At 41.7% G+C, this 16,056-nt stretch overlaps 1 protein-coding gene across 1 annotated transcript in view; it reads right to left on the bottom strand.

Annotated features, from left to right (window-relative positions):
* The window catches only part of LOC145391508 (uncharacterized), a 208,150-nt gene that overhangs the window by 97,103 nt on the left and 94,991 nt on the right, over positions 1-16,056 (bottom strand). The window contains exon 3 of the mRNA XM_080266136.1: positions 1,174-1,266. Within this exon, the coding sequence (XP_080122262.1) occupies positions 1,174-1,266 (93 nt within the window). The remainder of the gene's footprint in view (positions 1-1,173; positions 1,267-16,056) is intronic.

Raw genomic sequence — 16,056 nt, 5'->3', positions numbered from 1 at the left:
CATCCCTCATCTATTAACTTCTGTCCTTTGCTTCCTGAAGGCTTGTCTTTCTTACACATTCACTCACCATATAAAGCTTTGCAATATTGACGTGAACATCAGTAATACATAATTTGTCGAGCCATTTCTATCTTTTGCATCCGCATCGTCCACACTTCTCCTTCTCACACACTGATTGAACATAACTGTCTTCAGATTCATCCTTCCTCCTACCTTCAGACTTATTCACACACACACACTTTTCAGCACCCTAGTCCAACTTAGTCTGTCTTTAACTGGAAGAAATCTGAGGTGTTCTGAACAGCGCATTGTGGCAACCATGGTGCTGACGAATGAATACACACCAGAACGAACGCACTATGATCTTTGCAGTGAAAGTGAAACTTGGCATCAAACAGACATCAACGTGGAGGTGTGTGACATAGTGCAATTGCCATACACACCAAAATCATCAGCTCATCACAAGTAAGGTCATGGTTGTCTGAAGGTAAATACAGCATAGCATAATATATTAAGCCTGTGATATGTAGGGAACGATGTGACGCTGGTGGTATGTATAACACACGGCATATTCCACCCTGGAGAGAAGTTCGCAAGCATATTCATGATCTCATTCCAGCAAGAATTATCCTGATTTTGTTTTTGCAGGAAGGGCAAGGAGAATGTGGACTTTTTCCGGCAGGTTCAAATCTAAATCATGAAAAGAAAATTATCATACCTGTTCTTCATTTCTGCAGGAATTACAAAGGAAGCAGAACAGAAACTTATCTCTCTTTTTCTTCCTGTAGATAAAAATCCCTGTGAAAGTTATGATAGAGATTGATCGTAAGTTTGTGAATTCGGGCCCTGAAGGCAAGGCAGGAGCGTTCCGAAATTGTAGAGCAGATGTACTGTAGCTTGCACGTAAAACTGTCCCATCCCGCCCCAGGCCCCACCTGAAACCATGGACTGTACAGTATGGCATAGGAAATTTCTTAACACTTCTTGCCTGGCAGTTCATTTTGCCTATTACAGCGTAACATTCTCCTGTATGTTGAATATCCCATTTTAATATCTACACAGTTTGCCTTAATAGCATACAGAGGACACTGAAGCGTAATGTGCAGAGCAAATCTCTAAGGAAGAGGGGTTACGAAATCTCCAATGCCAATGAGAAAACGTGCCACGCCTGACCTGTGTGTTGGTGGTGGTCTGGGTGGTCCATGCTCTCTCGCCGTTGCAGCCTCAGGATCTCCAGCGCCTTCGAGATGTCGTTATCATTCTGATCTGGAGGTAGCGGAAGAAATTAAATAAACATGAAATTAAGCACAGTAAATATCAAGGGAGACGGTACTAAGACTCTCAGGCTCCTGCAACTTACTCAAAGCTGAATGTAATCGTCTGGTGTTCGTTGGATCAGAGCACTAAAAATTATCCGAACATGAGAGGGTAAAATGGATTTAAAATTCAGTGCAATGAAAATTGTCCCATTCATTAACACGGCGTAACTTTCAGTACAGTACATTTACCTACTGTCAGACAATATTATTCCGCTTATAAGAGGCATCACGTACTGAAGGAATCAATTTTTTGCAGTTCTAATACTCTTTTCTCAACTGAATAAAAACCTCTGAAAATAGTAAGCATGAAATAAGAGCGACAACATCTGAGTGAAGTGATTAATGATTAAAAGTGCTTGTTATGGTCATAGTAACAGCAAAAACAAAAGGGTAAAAAACAAATACAGAGAATGTTGCAAGTGGAATCTGAACATTTTTTTTTTTTTTATTTAAGTCAAGATAAATGTTATGAATGAATTTCCTTGCAACTCTGTGTGATTTGAAGTGTGACACAAAGCTATAGAAAAGAGGGCAATTAGCAGAATAACTGTCGCTGCAAGTATAGACCATTGGATGAACCCTTTCAGTCTGATGACGGATTTAATAGCTTAATCTTGCTACTCTCAGAATATTTCATTTAGCTTAGCATGATTCTCCAAGCAGTGTAGGGGTTAATGAAGTCTATATCTAATCCCTCCATTTTGAAATGTATCTCCTAGAATGAAGAATATCATATGATGACAGCAGGCATAATATGAAACACAAATACATCATTAGAGTCAAAAGGTTCAGAAAGATCGCTACTTCGGTACTTAGGATATAATTGGAACTACCTTGGCAGTTTTAATGTTACAAATATTTGCTCCGAATCCTCCTCATGAGATAAAGAAGTTGGTAGTGGCGTGTTATACTTCTGAGGCAGGAACATTTCTTTTGGACTTAGCCTTAGGTCTTGCGTACTTGATCCTCTTGATGTTATCAGTCATATAAAGTAAACAGAAATTACATGTCATCACTTTATTAAATAGCTAATAATGCTGATTCGATTCCAAACAAAAGACCAGGTATGAAAGCTGCAAGAGGATCACGTGAAAGTCTGATGATGATCTAATTAAAGTATGGGTGTGAAACTTTGGCATGGCAAAACTTGAAGAGACAAGAGTGAGATAAATATAAACAGGACTATTAAACTTTAAATGTGGGTTATTTACACTGGGTAGGATAAGGTTGAGAAAATTAGGAGAAATGCACTGAGGTGGTTTGGACACGTGGAGAGAATGGAGAATGGAAGACTGACTAAGAAGGTGCATGTAAGTGAAGTGGATGGAGGGAGAGGGAGGGAAAGACCGAGGATGAGGTGGAGGGATGGAGTTGAGAGGTATATGAGGGATCGGGAGTGAGTTGGAGGGAGGGCAGTCAAATGGTTGGTGACAGAGCAACTTGGAGGCGTTTTGTCTGTGGCCACCCTTTGCGGGATTAGGGCGTCGGGCTATAGATAGATAAATAGATAGAGAGAGAGAGAGATAGGATAAGGAAAGTCAGAGTCGACTGATCGGAGGAAGAGAGAGAATTGCTTTGTTGATACGGTAATAAAGAGGAAGAGGATATATGAAGGGTGGTGAGTGAGTCTGTAGGTATCAGGAGTCGTGGACATGTTGCTAAATGCTTGAGACAGTTGAGGTGAGAATATGTAAAACCAAAACAAGTGACTCAGGACCCAGAAGAATCGGTAGGTTTTGTATGAATATGGACGTAACGGTTGATTTGCATTTGTTTTTATTTATTTATTCATAATCGACATTTGTTCATTTGCCAGGAGTTTGTGAATTCTGTCACCTAATAAATTATTGCCCCATAAGGACAGTAGGGCCTAGGGTCAGACTACTTGGTCCAGACACTGAAGCCACGAATGATCAGCCTCTTTTCCCTGAGTGTCATATGCGCAATAAACTACAACCATCCCTCAGATATAAACCCTTATGGGCCACATCTGGTTGAAAAGCTTTAACCCACTTGAGCACCAGGCGGCTGTTTGTTTATGTGGTCACCTAACGTAATAAATGGCTTCCTAAGAAACAAGAAACCATCCGGTTCAGTGTAGAGCCACCTGTAATTTTGTCTAAAAAGGAAAGAAAAAAAATGTGAATGGTATTGTACTTTTGGGGTTGAGTCAAGAATTCTGAAGACTTGACTGATGAATAAAATTTTGTGGCCTATTTCACAAGGTACAATCTAAATAATTTTCCAACTATTGTGCAATCTCATTCTTGTTTGGAGGTTCAAGATAGCTTTTATTTTTTCCTAGTGGGAAGCAGTATCAAGATGATGCTAATGCTTATGATGAAAATGATGGATTTCATTGCTTGTAAGAGCATTTCGATTTTTCGTCTTTGACTCTGCGATAGGTGAGGGCGCCCATCATTCCCTCAATGTAGACCTGTCTAGAGGTAAATCTAGACTAGTGACGAGACAAATGGCAAGACCCCAAGAAACCAGTTACCACACTAGGTGGTAACTATGTACCTCCGAATTCTCTGGATGGTAGGTAAAAGGTATGGGGTTTGGTAGGGGTTAGAGTTCCCTCAGACTGTATCTTCATGCACTGTCAAACTTAAGAGAACTTCTGAGGGTCCAGTACATGTCCACGGCTAAGGTAAAATAGGTAGGTTCGTATGGCCATGTGGAATGTGAGAAGCGTGAATAAGGAGTGTAAGAAAGTTGAAGTGTTTAAGAGTGCTAGGTACGTCATGATGACACAGTGTTAAACAAAGATGAAAGGGTGTAAGGTGGAGGAGTGGGAGAGTGTGAAAGGCGTAAGGTCGGGTATGAATGTGTATATACGGATGATGCAAGGAATGAGTTGCACTGTTGATGACTGATGAATGGCAAAGGGGAATGAAAGATTACAAATGTGTAAGCTCGAGACGTCAAGTGCCAGTCAGAGATGATGAAAGCGGCACTGATCGTTGCATGTGTCCTGAAACGATAGGCATGAGACATAAAATGGTCATTTCTAGGATCAGCTGGACAAAGTGACAGGAAAAATTATGCCCAGGAGTTATAAGGAGTTTGTGATGGGTGACAAGAATTAGAGAGTTGTCAGTGGTCCTGTGAACAATTTAGTGGTTCATTAAGAAGTATCAAGGGAGAACGATGTGGAAATGTGAATTACAGATATGTGCCAGGAAAGAAGTTTGTGCTCTTACATGTCACAGTTTAAGCACAAAGACACAAACACAAATATACATGGTACAGAGAGAGAGTGCCAATTGCCTGGGCAAGTGCTTGTGTGGTCCCGCTGTTTAAAGGTAAGGGTGATAAGCATGAATGTACTAGCTTTAGCAGCATATATCTGTTGAGTGTTGTAGGTAAGGTGTATGGTAGAGTGTTAATTAAGAAAGACAGGGAACAGAGGGAGTGATTGGTGATAAGCAGTGTGGCTTTGGGAGAGGGAGGGGATGCGTGGATCAGGTGTTTGCTGTGAGACAAGTGTGTGAAAAGCATTTAGCGAAAGGTAAGGATGTGTTTTGGGCATTCATGGATTTAAAGAAAGTGTATGATAGAATTGATAGGGAGGCTTTGTGGACTGTTTTAAGATTGTATGGACTTGATGGTAGGTTACTAAAAGGAGTGAAAAGTTTTTATGTAATTAATAGAGCGTGTGTAAGAGCGGGAAGTACTGTGAGTGATTGGTTTCCCGTGAGAGTGGGGCTGCGGCAGGGATGTGATGTAGCCTTGGTTGTATAATATTTATATAGATGGTGTTGTAAAGGAAGTAAATGCAAGAGTGTTATGTGGAGGTCTGAGTCTGGTGAATGTTGATGGCAGAGAGTGGAATCTGAATCAGCTGCTGTTTGCAAATGATACTGCACTGGTGGCTGATTCAGAGGAGAGATTGAGACAGTTGGTAGAGGAGTTTGGAAGGGTGTGTGAAAGGAGGAAATTGAAAGTAAATGAGAATAAGGGTAAAGTGATGAAGTGTATGAGGTTGGTAGATAGTAGGAGGATGAATATAGTTTTGAATGGTGAGTTGCTTGAGGAGGTAGAGTGTTTTAAGTATTTAGGGTCACATGTTGCTGTGGATGGAAGAATAGATGCAGAAGTGAAGTTTAGAATGAATGAAGTAGGAAAGGTGCTGGGAGGAATGAAAAAGTGTTTAGATGTCGTTCGCTTAGAATGGATGTAAAGAGAGGGCTGTATGAGGTGTTGTGGTACCGACTGCGTTATATGGGACTGAAACATGGAATATGGGCGTAGCAGAGAGGAAAAGTTTGAATGTAATGGAGATGAGGTGTCTGAGGAGTATGTGTGGAGTGACAGGTATAGATAGAGTGAGAATGATGAAGTGCGAAGGAGAACTGGAGTTGTTCTGGAGATGGCTGATCAAGTTGAGCAGAGGGTGTTGCGATGGTCTGGGCATATGGAGAGAATGGATTATGAGCGATTGTTGAAAAAGATCACTAGGTCTGATGTGAGAGGTGTAAGGCTAAGAGGAAGACCACGAATAGGATTGATGGACAGTGTGAAGAGAGAGTTGGATGCGAAAGGGATGTCTGATGAGCAAGGAAGAGTGGCTGCACGTGATAGAAATGAATGGAGAGAAATTGTGAATGAATAAATGATGATGCAGCCCTGAGGGGATATTCTTCCGCATTTGTCTGATCAGCTGATCAAGTCAAGTGCGGGTAAGGGGATGGGTCTATTATGATGTGGCAGGGGTAAACCAGCTCTGCTGTCGGGCCCTGCTGCGGATGTTGCTGATTGCACTGCGCAGTTGACCCTCGTGCGGTGTGGTGCAGTGAGGATCTGTCCTTTCTCCCCTTTGGGGCTAAGATCCGAATGAATGTGTTTGAGTGGATGAGTAAATTGGAAGTGTGTCGTCCTGTCTCGGCTACCTCCCTTTCCCTGGAGGAAGCAGCCTAGGTAGGTAGGTAGGTAGGTAGGTAGAGAGAGAGAGAGAGAGAGAGAGAGAGAAAGTTTTAAAAGCAGCCTGATTTATTACATGCTTGTAGAAAGAAAAATTCTGGGGACTGTTTTTGATATGAGGGCGGTGACAGGACGATCCGGAGATTTATCTGATCATATGAATGCGGTATGCAAGGTTAGACAGGAGCAACCAGAGCGAATTGCTGAAAGTGGAGAAGCTCAGAAACACAGAAGTAGCAAATGAATAACAGATGAAGGTAGTGGAAAAATTCGAGTCAATTAACTAGGAACAAATGGATATGGACGTCTTGTGGAATGCATAATTTATAGGGACTGCTTAGTTTCAATGCCAAAGCTATGTGTGATTTCACATGATTAACAGCCAGAAGGGAAGGCACGGCTTGGTGGGCTGAAGAGGCTGAAAGGGCCGTAAAGGCGAAGAGGGTGAAGTTTAAATGAAAGAAGAAAATACAGTAAGAGTGAGAAAAATGAAAAGAGAAAAAAAGGAGGAAAATGACATCCTGGGAAGAAAAATGAATGCAAATGACTTCCAAAATAGGAAACTATATTGGAAAGAGTGTTCAAGATGTAGAAAAGAAGGTAGTAAGAAGTGTGAATGTGTACAGGGTGAAAATGGAAGAACATTATCAGAGAGAACTGAAGCTGAGATGAAAAGGATATTTTGAAAGACGTAACCGCCAATGATGAGCGCAGAGCGGTAATAAACATGACTGGTTTTGACGGTGTTCAGAGAAAGAATGTATTGCCAGAAATGTGACATTGGCAGAAGTGAAGAATGCTATGATGCAGCTGAAGAAAGGGAAGCCAACAGGTTTTTAGGTGCATGAAGAGATGGTTAAGTACAATGGAAAAATGGAAAGAGGTGTTTGTTAGAAATAAGCAAAAAAAAAAAAAAAAGGAGGGGAGGGAGGAGCTTAGTGAATGGAAATGTACCAGTTGAAACAGGCTGTGGTTGTACCCCTGTACAAGAAGAAATGTAAATGAAATGACTGCAAAAACTATCGTGCTATATGTTTGTGAATCCTGTGGAAAAAGTATGTGGAAGAAAAATTATAGAGAAAGTAAGGGATATGTCAGAAGGCATGGTGAGTGACAAACAAGGTGACTTTAGGAGTGGTAGAGGATGGGTGAATCAAATATTTGCCATAAAACAGAGAAAGGAAAAGGCCTGTGAGATGGACTGTAAGGTATTTGACGCATTTATGGATCTGGACAAGCAAAACACAATAGAAATAGTAAGGGGCTATGGAAGATTTTCCTTATGCATGGTGTGGCTGGTAAGCTAATGAATGCCGTTAAGACATTATATGCTAGTACTGAAGGCTGCGTGAGGGCAGGTGGTTATACAAATGAGTGGTTTAAGATTAGTGTTAGACTAAAATAGGGTTGTGTGATATACAAAGACGGTAAAAAGGTTGCATGAGGATGGAAGAAAAAAAAAAACAGAAAATATGAGAGAAGTGAAGGAATGATAGGGTAAATATGATTTGGCGCAAATGGGGAAGGTGGAAGGTGTGTGCAAGATCTTCACAGAAGAAATATGTGCAGCATGTGAGGTGGTGTGTGGAGTGAAAAGGAAAACGTAAGTGGGTGCAAGAAACAGCATGGTGGAATGAAAAAGTAAGACTGGATGTGGCGCAAAAGAAAAACGCATATAGTGAGTGGATGGGAAGCATAGGCAGAAGAGAGTAAACTGTAGAGAGGAAGAGAGAGGTGAATAAATTGGCAAGAGAGAGTAAGAAGAGGGTGGATGAGAAATTTGGAAGGAATTTGAGTGTAAAATGGACGGAATGTAAGAAAATGTTCTACAAGAAGGTAAAGAGCGTTAGACAGGGTGATAAAGTTAGTAGGGGAGTGCAAGATAAAAATTGTAGACTGATAGTGGAGAAGGGAGAAAAAATGAGCAGATGGAGAGAACACATTAAAGAACTGTTAAACACAGAGAATGAAAGTAATGCGAGTATAAGTGGCTGGGGAATGGCTGAGAGAAGAAGGGAGGTGAGAAAGGAGGAAGAGATCAGTAGGATGGAAGTAGTGGAAGCAATGAAGAAAGTCAAAATGTTGAAATCCCCAGGAATTGACGGAGTGTGTGGTGAAATGATGAAGCATGGGGGGGAGACAGTACCGGTACTAGAATGGATATGAAAGATGTGCAGATTGGCCTGGGAGGAAGGTAGAGTCTCAGAGAATTGGAAGTCAGGTATAATTATTCCCCTGTACATCCACCAAAAAAATTTTATCGTTACCTCTGGGTGCGATGAACTCTGAAATGATTTGTAAAACTGAAACTGTGTTCATTTGGTACTGGTAGTAGTTCAGAACCCTTGGTCCTTATGTCATATTGTATCACACCACAAGGGTAACGAATATTTTTTTTGTGGGTGTACAAAGGGAAAAGAGAATATAAGTTTTTGGTAACCACTGGGACATTTATCTTCTTAGAGTAATAGGAAAAGTGTACGGTAGGATACTTACAGAGTTAGGGAAATAACAGAAGAATTAGTTGGAGAAGAATAGGGAGGTTTTAAGAAGGGAAGAAGTAGTGTAGATCAGATAATCATCCTTCGGTCTTTAGTGGAAAAGAGAAGGGAAAGAAGTTGTATGCGACCTTCGTGGATTTGGAGAAAGCATATGACAGAATGGGTAAACAAGGAATGTGGAAAATATTAAGAATATGTAGAGGAAATGGGAGATTGTTGAATGCCGTGAAGAGTATGTATGAGGGTGCTAAGGCTGCAGTGAGTGTGGATAGCGAACTGAGTGAATTTTTCAGTCTGAATGTGGGACTGAAACAGAGATGTGTCATGTCTCAACGGTTGCTCAATCTGTATTTGGATGGGGTTATAAGAGATACAAGATAGGGTATTGGATGCTGGAGCAGCCCTAATGAGAGAGGGCAGTGTTTGGAAACTCCCTGTACTGTTGTTTGCAGATGATATTGTGTTGTTAAGTGAAGACTAAGGGGAACTGCAAGGCTTGGTGAATGAGTTTGGGAGAGTGTGTAAGGAACGGACTCTAAAGATGAATGTAGGGAAGAGTAAACTTATGGCCTTCGATAGAGATGAAGTCACTAAATGTACAGTGAGGTTGAATGATGTGGGAATGGAGAATGTGAGTGCATTTAAGTACTTGGGTAGTGTGATGAGTAAGGATGGAAGTTTGGAGGATGTAGTGATTGAGAGGGTACAAGGTAGAAAAGTTGCTAGTTCTTTGCAAGCAATGATAAGAAATAGGGTAGTATGCATGGAAGTAAAAAAAAAAACGCTGCATGACAGTAATGTGAAACCAACTCTAACTTATGGAAGTGAAGCTTGGACCTTCTTGGAAGGACACAAGTCTGAAGTGATAACAGTGGGAATGAGCTATCTGAGAGCTGCGTGTGGAGTTACATGGAGAGACAAACTGAGGAATGAGGAAGTGAAGGAGGATTATGGTGTGGATGTGGATGTGATAGAAAGCGTTAGGAGAAACAATGAGGTGGTTTGGCCAAGTGGAGAGAGGATGGAGAGCGATAGACTAGTGAGGAGAGTGTATGTGAGTGAGGTGGAGGGGGCAAGAGGGAGGGAGAGGCCGAGGATAATACGGTGGGATAGAGTTGTCATAAAAATGTTGGAAAACGATTCTGGTCACATGAAGCTAAGCATTTCAACTTCAGCAGGCTTGCTGACTTGTAAATATATGCTACAAAATGCCCTCCAGTGTGGTAAACTATGATACATTACTATCCTTTAAAAACAGCTTGGATAAGTATTTATCTTCAAACCCTGAGCACAATGTGTAGATTCCGGAATAATACTTTCATTTTCGTGCCCATATATTTGCATATGTTGGTATGTGTATTTGTATGTTTTTTATTACAGCTCAAAGCCTGGAGGACCCAACCGCAGACCATCGATAAGAATTGTAACCTACGTACTGTCGACATGATGTTTCTTTCCCTTTTAGATTAAGTATGAGTAGAGTATAATTTCCACTCGTTCCGAATTTTTTACCACTCGTAATCTGAAATTGCCGCGCAGTGCCGCGTGGCCCCAAACAGTTGTTTACACCATGGCCCCTTCACCCCTTCCTTCCTCCCCCTTCTTCCCCCCCCCCCCAGTCACGGTTGCCATTTGATATTTTTCATTACCAAATGTGGGCCAATTTGGTACTGAAAAGTTCGTTTGGTAGTGAATCAGCATGATCCATTACCAACCATATTTTTCACATGTATGAAGATAGAATGGAGACGGTGGACTGTCTGCTTTCTTTGATTAATCTGCTAGCATACATAAGGCAAAAATAAACATGCTACTGACTATATGGAGAGTGATTATTTCCATTTGTACATATAATTAGTGAAGAACAAATGCTTCCTTTAAGAATTAGGTAATGAAAAGTTAAATTTGGTGATGAAAATTGAGGAGTTTGGTAATGCGGCCGAGTTCAGATCTGGCAACCCTGTACCCAGTTACTTCCTAACCTACGTTGAGGGAAGACGTCCATCGTATTGGAAGCCGCACGTGCTCGTTTTTTAATGAATAAACAGTGAATAAACTTCAATACCTCGCTACTAGACCACAAGACAATTTACAGTGTTGTGCAGTGTTAAGAAATTAGAATTTAGAGTGCAAAGGATTAAGTGTGGAGTGCAAAGTGGCAGTTGAAACTGGCAGTTGAAACTGGCGTGGTTCAATTAAGAAGAATGTGCTGTGTGAAGGAATTATAACTCACAATGCAAAGAATTAAGTGTGGCACAACGCTGGATTACTGTACGTGCTTCAAGAGCATTTTCACAACTACCAATGCCTTAGAGAGTTAGAGGAGGTGGCCACAGATGTGCTGTAAGTACAGTGCCCTGTACACTGCTAGGCCTAAGTATTTTCCATACTCACTTCTAATTCCTTATTCTCTGGTTCCTTTTCATTTATTTCATGCTTTATGTTCATTATTGGTGTGAATAGGGTCTTAAATAGGTTTAAATAACTGCTATGCATATCGGTAGGGAGTTATTTAAGTGGCTTTCAAAATTAGGCTGGGTTAGGGTCATAAGTACAAGTTCAGCAATCAGAGGCCCTCTTCCCGGACGGGACCACTTTACAGACATGCCTTTGGCTCGATTACATCGGATAGTGGAGGGATTACTGTAATGTGAGTGTAAGTGGCTGGAGAATCGCTGGGAGAAGGAGGGAGGCGAGAAGGGAGAAAGAGATCATTTGGACTGAAGTAGTGGAACAATAAGAAAGCCAAAATGGGGAAAGCCCCAGGAATTGATGGAGTATTTAGTGAAATGATGATGCATGATGGAGAGATGGTAGTAGAATGGATATGGAAGATGTGCATATTGCCTGGGAGGAAGGTAGAGTCCCAGAGAATTGGAAGTCGGGTATAATTATTCTCCTGTACAAAAGAAAAGGAGATAATGAACTGTGTGGTAATCATAGGGGCATTTGTCTTCATTGTTTAAGAGGTAAAGTATATGGCAGGATACTTATTGACAGAGTCAGGGAAATAACAGAGGAATTAGTTAGAGAAGAACAGGGAGGTTTTAGGAAGGAAAGAGGTTTTGTAGATCAGATATTCATCCTTAGGTCTTCAGTGGAAAAGATTCAAGAGAAAGGAAAGAAGTTGTATGTGACCTTCATGGATTTGGAGAAAGCATATGAGAGAGTGGATAGACAAGGAATGTGGAAAATATTAAAGCTACATGGGGGAAATGGGAAGTTGTTGAATGCCGTAAAGAGTATGTATGAGAGTGTTAAGGCTGTAGTGTGTGGATAGTGAACTGAGCAAATTTCTCTGTCTGAATGTTGCAGTGAAATAGGGATGTGTCCTGTCTCCATGGTTGTTCAGTCTATATTGGATGGGGTTATAAGGGAGATACAAGGCAGGGCAGTGGATGTTGGAGGGCAGCGTTTGCAAACTTCCTGTATTGTTATTTGCAGATGATACTGTGTCGTTAAGCAACGACAAAAGGGAAACTGCAGGGCTTAATGAATGAGTTTGGGAGAGTGTGCAAGAAACGTAACTTAAAGGTGAATGTAAGATAGAGTAAATTAAAGTTTTCAAGACAAATGAAGTCACTGAACGTACAGTGAGGTTGGATGATGAGGAAATGGAAAATGTGAGTGCATTAAAGTTCTAGGATAGTGTGAGGAGTAAGGATGGACGTTTGGAGGATTAAGTGATTGAAAGCATGAAACAAGGAAGAAAGACTGCTGGTTCTTTGAAAACAGTAATAAGAAATAGGGAAGTGAGCATGAAAGTAAAAAAGTCTCCATGATAATCTTGTGATACCAACTCTAACATATAGAAATGAAGCTTGGACTTTGTTAGAAGGACACAAGTCAAAAATGAGAGCAGTGGAAATGAGTTATTTCAGAGTAGCATGTGGGGTTACATGGAGTGACAGGCTGACAAATGAGGAAGTGAAGGAGCGTTGTGGTGTGGATGTGAATGTGATAGAACGCATTAGGAATAATACCATGAGATGATATGGCTACGTGGAGAGGATGGAGAGTGAGAGACTAACGAAGAGAATGTATGTGAGTGAGGTGGAGGGGGGAGGAAAGGGAGGTGGGCCAAGGTTAAGATGGAGGGATGGAGTGGAGAGGTGTATGAGAGAGGGGTGTGTGAGCTGGGAGGAGGGCAGTGAAATGGCGGGGCACAGGGCGATATGCAGGCGGTTTGTTTGTGGCCACCCCATACGGGATTGAGGCGCCTGGCAATAGATAGAGAGAGAAACAAAAACATTACAGGTTACTTGAAATGTATGAACGATAATTCCATCAGTGATGTTGATGGGAGTGGAATATTTTTATACTTATTTTTTACATGTTCCCCTAGACACTTTCCCAGCTAACCTTGGATGGCAATGATGCAGCCGTCCTTAAGAGTTAGTAGCTTTTTTTTGTTATCGCCCGCCTTTACCAAGGGGGAGCGATAATGTTTTTGGCCGCCCCTGTGTGTGTGTGTGTGTGTGTGTGTGTGTGTGTGTGTGTGTGTGTGTGTGTGTGTGTGTGTGTGTGTGTGTGTGTGTGTGTGTGTGTGTGTGTGTGCGCGTGCGTGTGTGTGTGTTCTTATTACAAGTATATTTCATGAACGGCTTGAGCTATCAACATTAAACATCCAGGGTATCAAGATATGGGCAAAATCATGGGCGAATTCGAAAATGGGAACTCTGGGTCAGTGTCAAGGTCTGCTAAATGGCTGCCAAAGGTCAACTAGTTTTTATTGCCTGCCTTTAGCACCATTAGATCTCATGAACAGTTTGAGCTATCAACCAAAAACCTTCAAGGTATCAAGATGTGGCCAAAATCTTCCCCCCCCCCACGGGGGTACCGCCTCCCCCGGCCCCCTAGGGAGAGGCGCCACCCCTCGGTCCCCTCCCCCCAGTGGGAGCCGCCCCTGGCCCTCCCGCCCCCGGGGCTTGTAACTTGGCAAACAGCATATTCTGGTGGGCGATTTGCACTCGGCTCCCGAATGCTTTTCTTTCATTTAAATCATCCATCCATCATGATAAACTTTTTGCCTAGTTACAACCCTGATAGACATGAATCGTTTATCAAATTGATGTTGATAGTAAAACATCCTCCAAGCTGCGGCAGTCATGTGAGGGTCTGAAAAAATACCAGTACTGTCAGTAGCAGTAGTACGAGCATAATCACCAGCACCAATACCAGTACCAGCACTAATAATAGCACCAATACCAGCACCAGCACCAACACTAATATGCTGTGTTAATCCAAGGCTGATAACCAGAGAGTCTCATATCAGGCTTTCAGTGGTTGTCTCATTAGGCAGTCTTTTAATTACTGATTACTGAAGGAATCAGACAGTTGAAGCTGATTCAGCAACGTATAACGCCTCCCTTTCGCCACGGATTGTCACCGTTCAGTAAAAGTTGTCTTTTCCCCCAGAGCTGCAAAAAGTGCACACTTAGCAGATAAGTAGGAATTGTGCCTCATCGATCTTGCTTCAAGCCACGTGCACTAACAGATCAGGTTCTGACTTAAGAAAATCGACCGGAACCCTAAGCAAGCGATGCCTGGCACAACAAACCTCGCCCGACAGCAGTTATGTTATTTTCAGCATTTCAAGTTATAGCCCTCTGCAAATCCGTGATCTTGCATTTGATCTCTCAAGGTAACTCAAAATCATGGTGCCAAATGAAAGTCCACATGAGACTTCCTATATCTTGATAACAATAAATATCCCTCTCTTCAACCAGTTTCGAGTTTTAGTCTCCTGAATGATCATGACTTTGAGTTTGAACTTTCAGGGTTACTGAGGGTCAAAGGTCGTGGAACCAATTGAAAGCCCATATGGGACTTCCTATATGTTGATAATGGTAAATATCTCTCTGCAACCAGTTTGGAGTTATAGCCCCCTGATATCCGTGACCTAGAATTTGACCTTTCAAGATCACTCAAGATCAAAGGTCTTGGTGCAAAATGAAACCCCACGTGGGAGCTACCCAAGCGAGGCAACAAAAGAGAAGATTGATACCCAAAGCTCTGAGTAAAAAAACTGCTGAAATTGAATTTGGGGCACTGTTCAAGGCTCTGGAGCTTGGCAGATATGCGTGGATTTTTTTCTGAGTATACTTCTGCAAAGTATAAAATAGCAGTTAGAAAAATGACAATAGTTACTGGAAATACATAACGTTATCTTAAACCATCAAACTGTAACAAGATTAAAATTTCTTACCAGCTGAGTTATGTTCTTCTACAGTATGCCGCATTTTCCTCTTTAAATTTTGCTGTACTTGGCTGACACATCTTAAAGGTCCTTTACTTACGAAACAATTAAGTTTCCGTTAAGTTTACATCCATAATTATAACACCATCTCGCATGGAGAGAAAAGTTGTTATATTTTCAGCAGTGTGTGTGTGTGTGTGTGTGTGTGTGTGTGTGTGTGTGTGTGTGTGTGTGTGTGTGTGTGTGTGTGTGTGTGTGTGTGTGTGTGTGTGTGTGTGTGTGTGTGTGTGTGTGTTCCCATTATATCTCAAACGGCTTGAGCTATCAACATGAAACCTTCAGGGTATCAAGATACGGTCATAATCTTGGACGAGTTCGAAAATGGGCACTCGGGGTCAAGGTGAAGGTCACCAAAATGGTTGCCAAATGTTAACTAGTTTTAATATGGATTGGCTTTCTTGTGAAATGCATTGACTGAATTCCATAGAGTTTTGCAAATTTTCTTCACATTTGGTTTGTAAATACAGTACCTTGTAACTTGGCCAGCACTGCAGCTCCCGAATACTTCTCTTTCATTCTTCATGGAGGCAAGTCAAATGCCAAAGTCCCAGGGCAAGGTCCACATACGCTAACCAGGTCTTATCTGATGTAGACTAAGCTCTATTGAAGGATTCGGATTAAAACGAAAAAAAAATATTCGATTTTGAGAATAATAAGTCAAAAGTCAGGGTCACAGGGGGTCACAGGGAAAGGTCACTGGACAAAGTCAACTCAGATATCTTGACTTCGTCTGAGCCGAGTTGGTGGAAGGGTTAAGAGTCAGGCAAGAATGACGTAATTCGATTTTGAGCGTAATCTGTCAAAAGTTAAGGTCACAGGGCAGTCAAATATACTGCCCTTAGATCAGCTGAAGGACGTGTGTGATGCAGTCTCTGAGACCTCATTCTTGTTTCTATGTAATGTTCTTTGAGTTTTCTTATCACTAATGCAAACAGCCAAGTACTGACCAGCAGCTATGTGGTGCACCCAGGCGTTGTTCATGTTACCGGTAGCTTATCGGCAAAAGTTTGCCTCGGCATAAACCCATCTGTCAAAATCTCTCCCCGAGAAA

Source organism: Coenobita brevimanus, chromosome 18 (genome assembly GCF_032717465.1).
Source record: "Coenobita brevimanus isolate Jiangsu-jjx chromosome 18, ASM3271746v2, whole genome shotgun sequence".
Lineage (NCBI taxonomy): Eukaryota > Metazoa > Arthropoda > Malacostraca > Decapoda > Coenobitidae > Coenobita > Coenobita brevimanus.
Note: the sequence above shows the minus strand (reverse complement) of the source record. Positions and strands in the feature narration are given on the sequence as shown.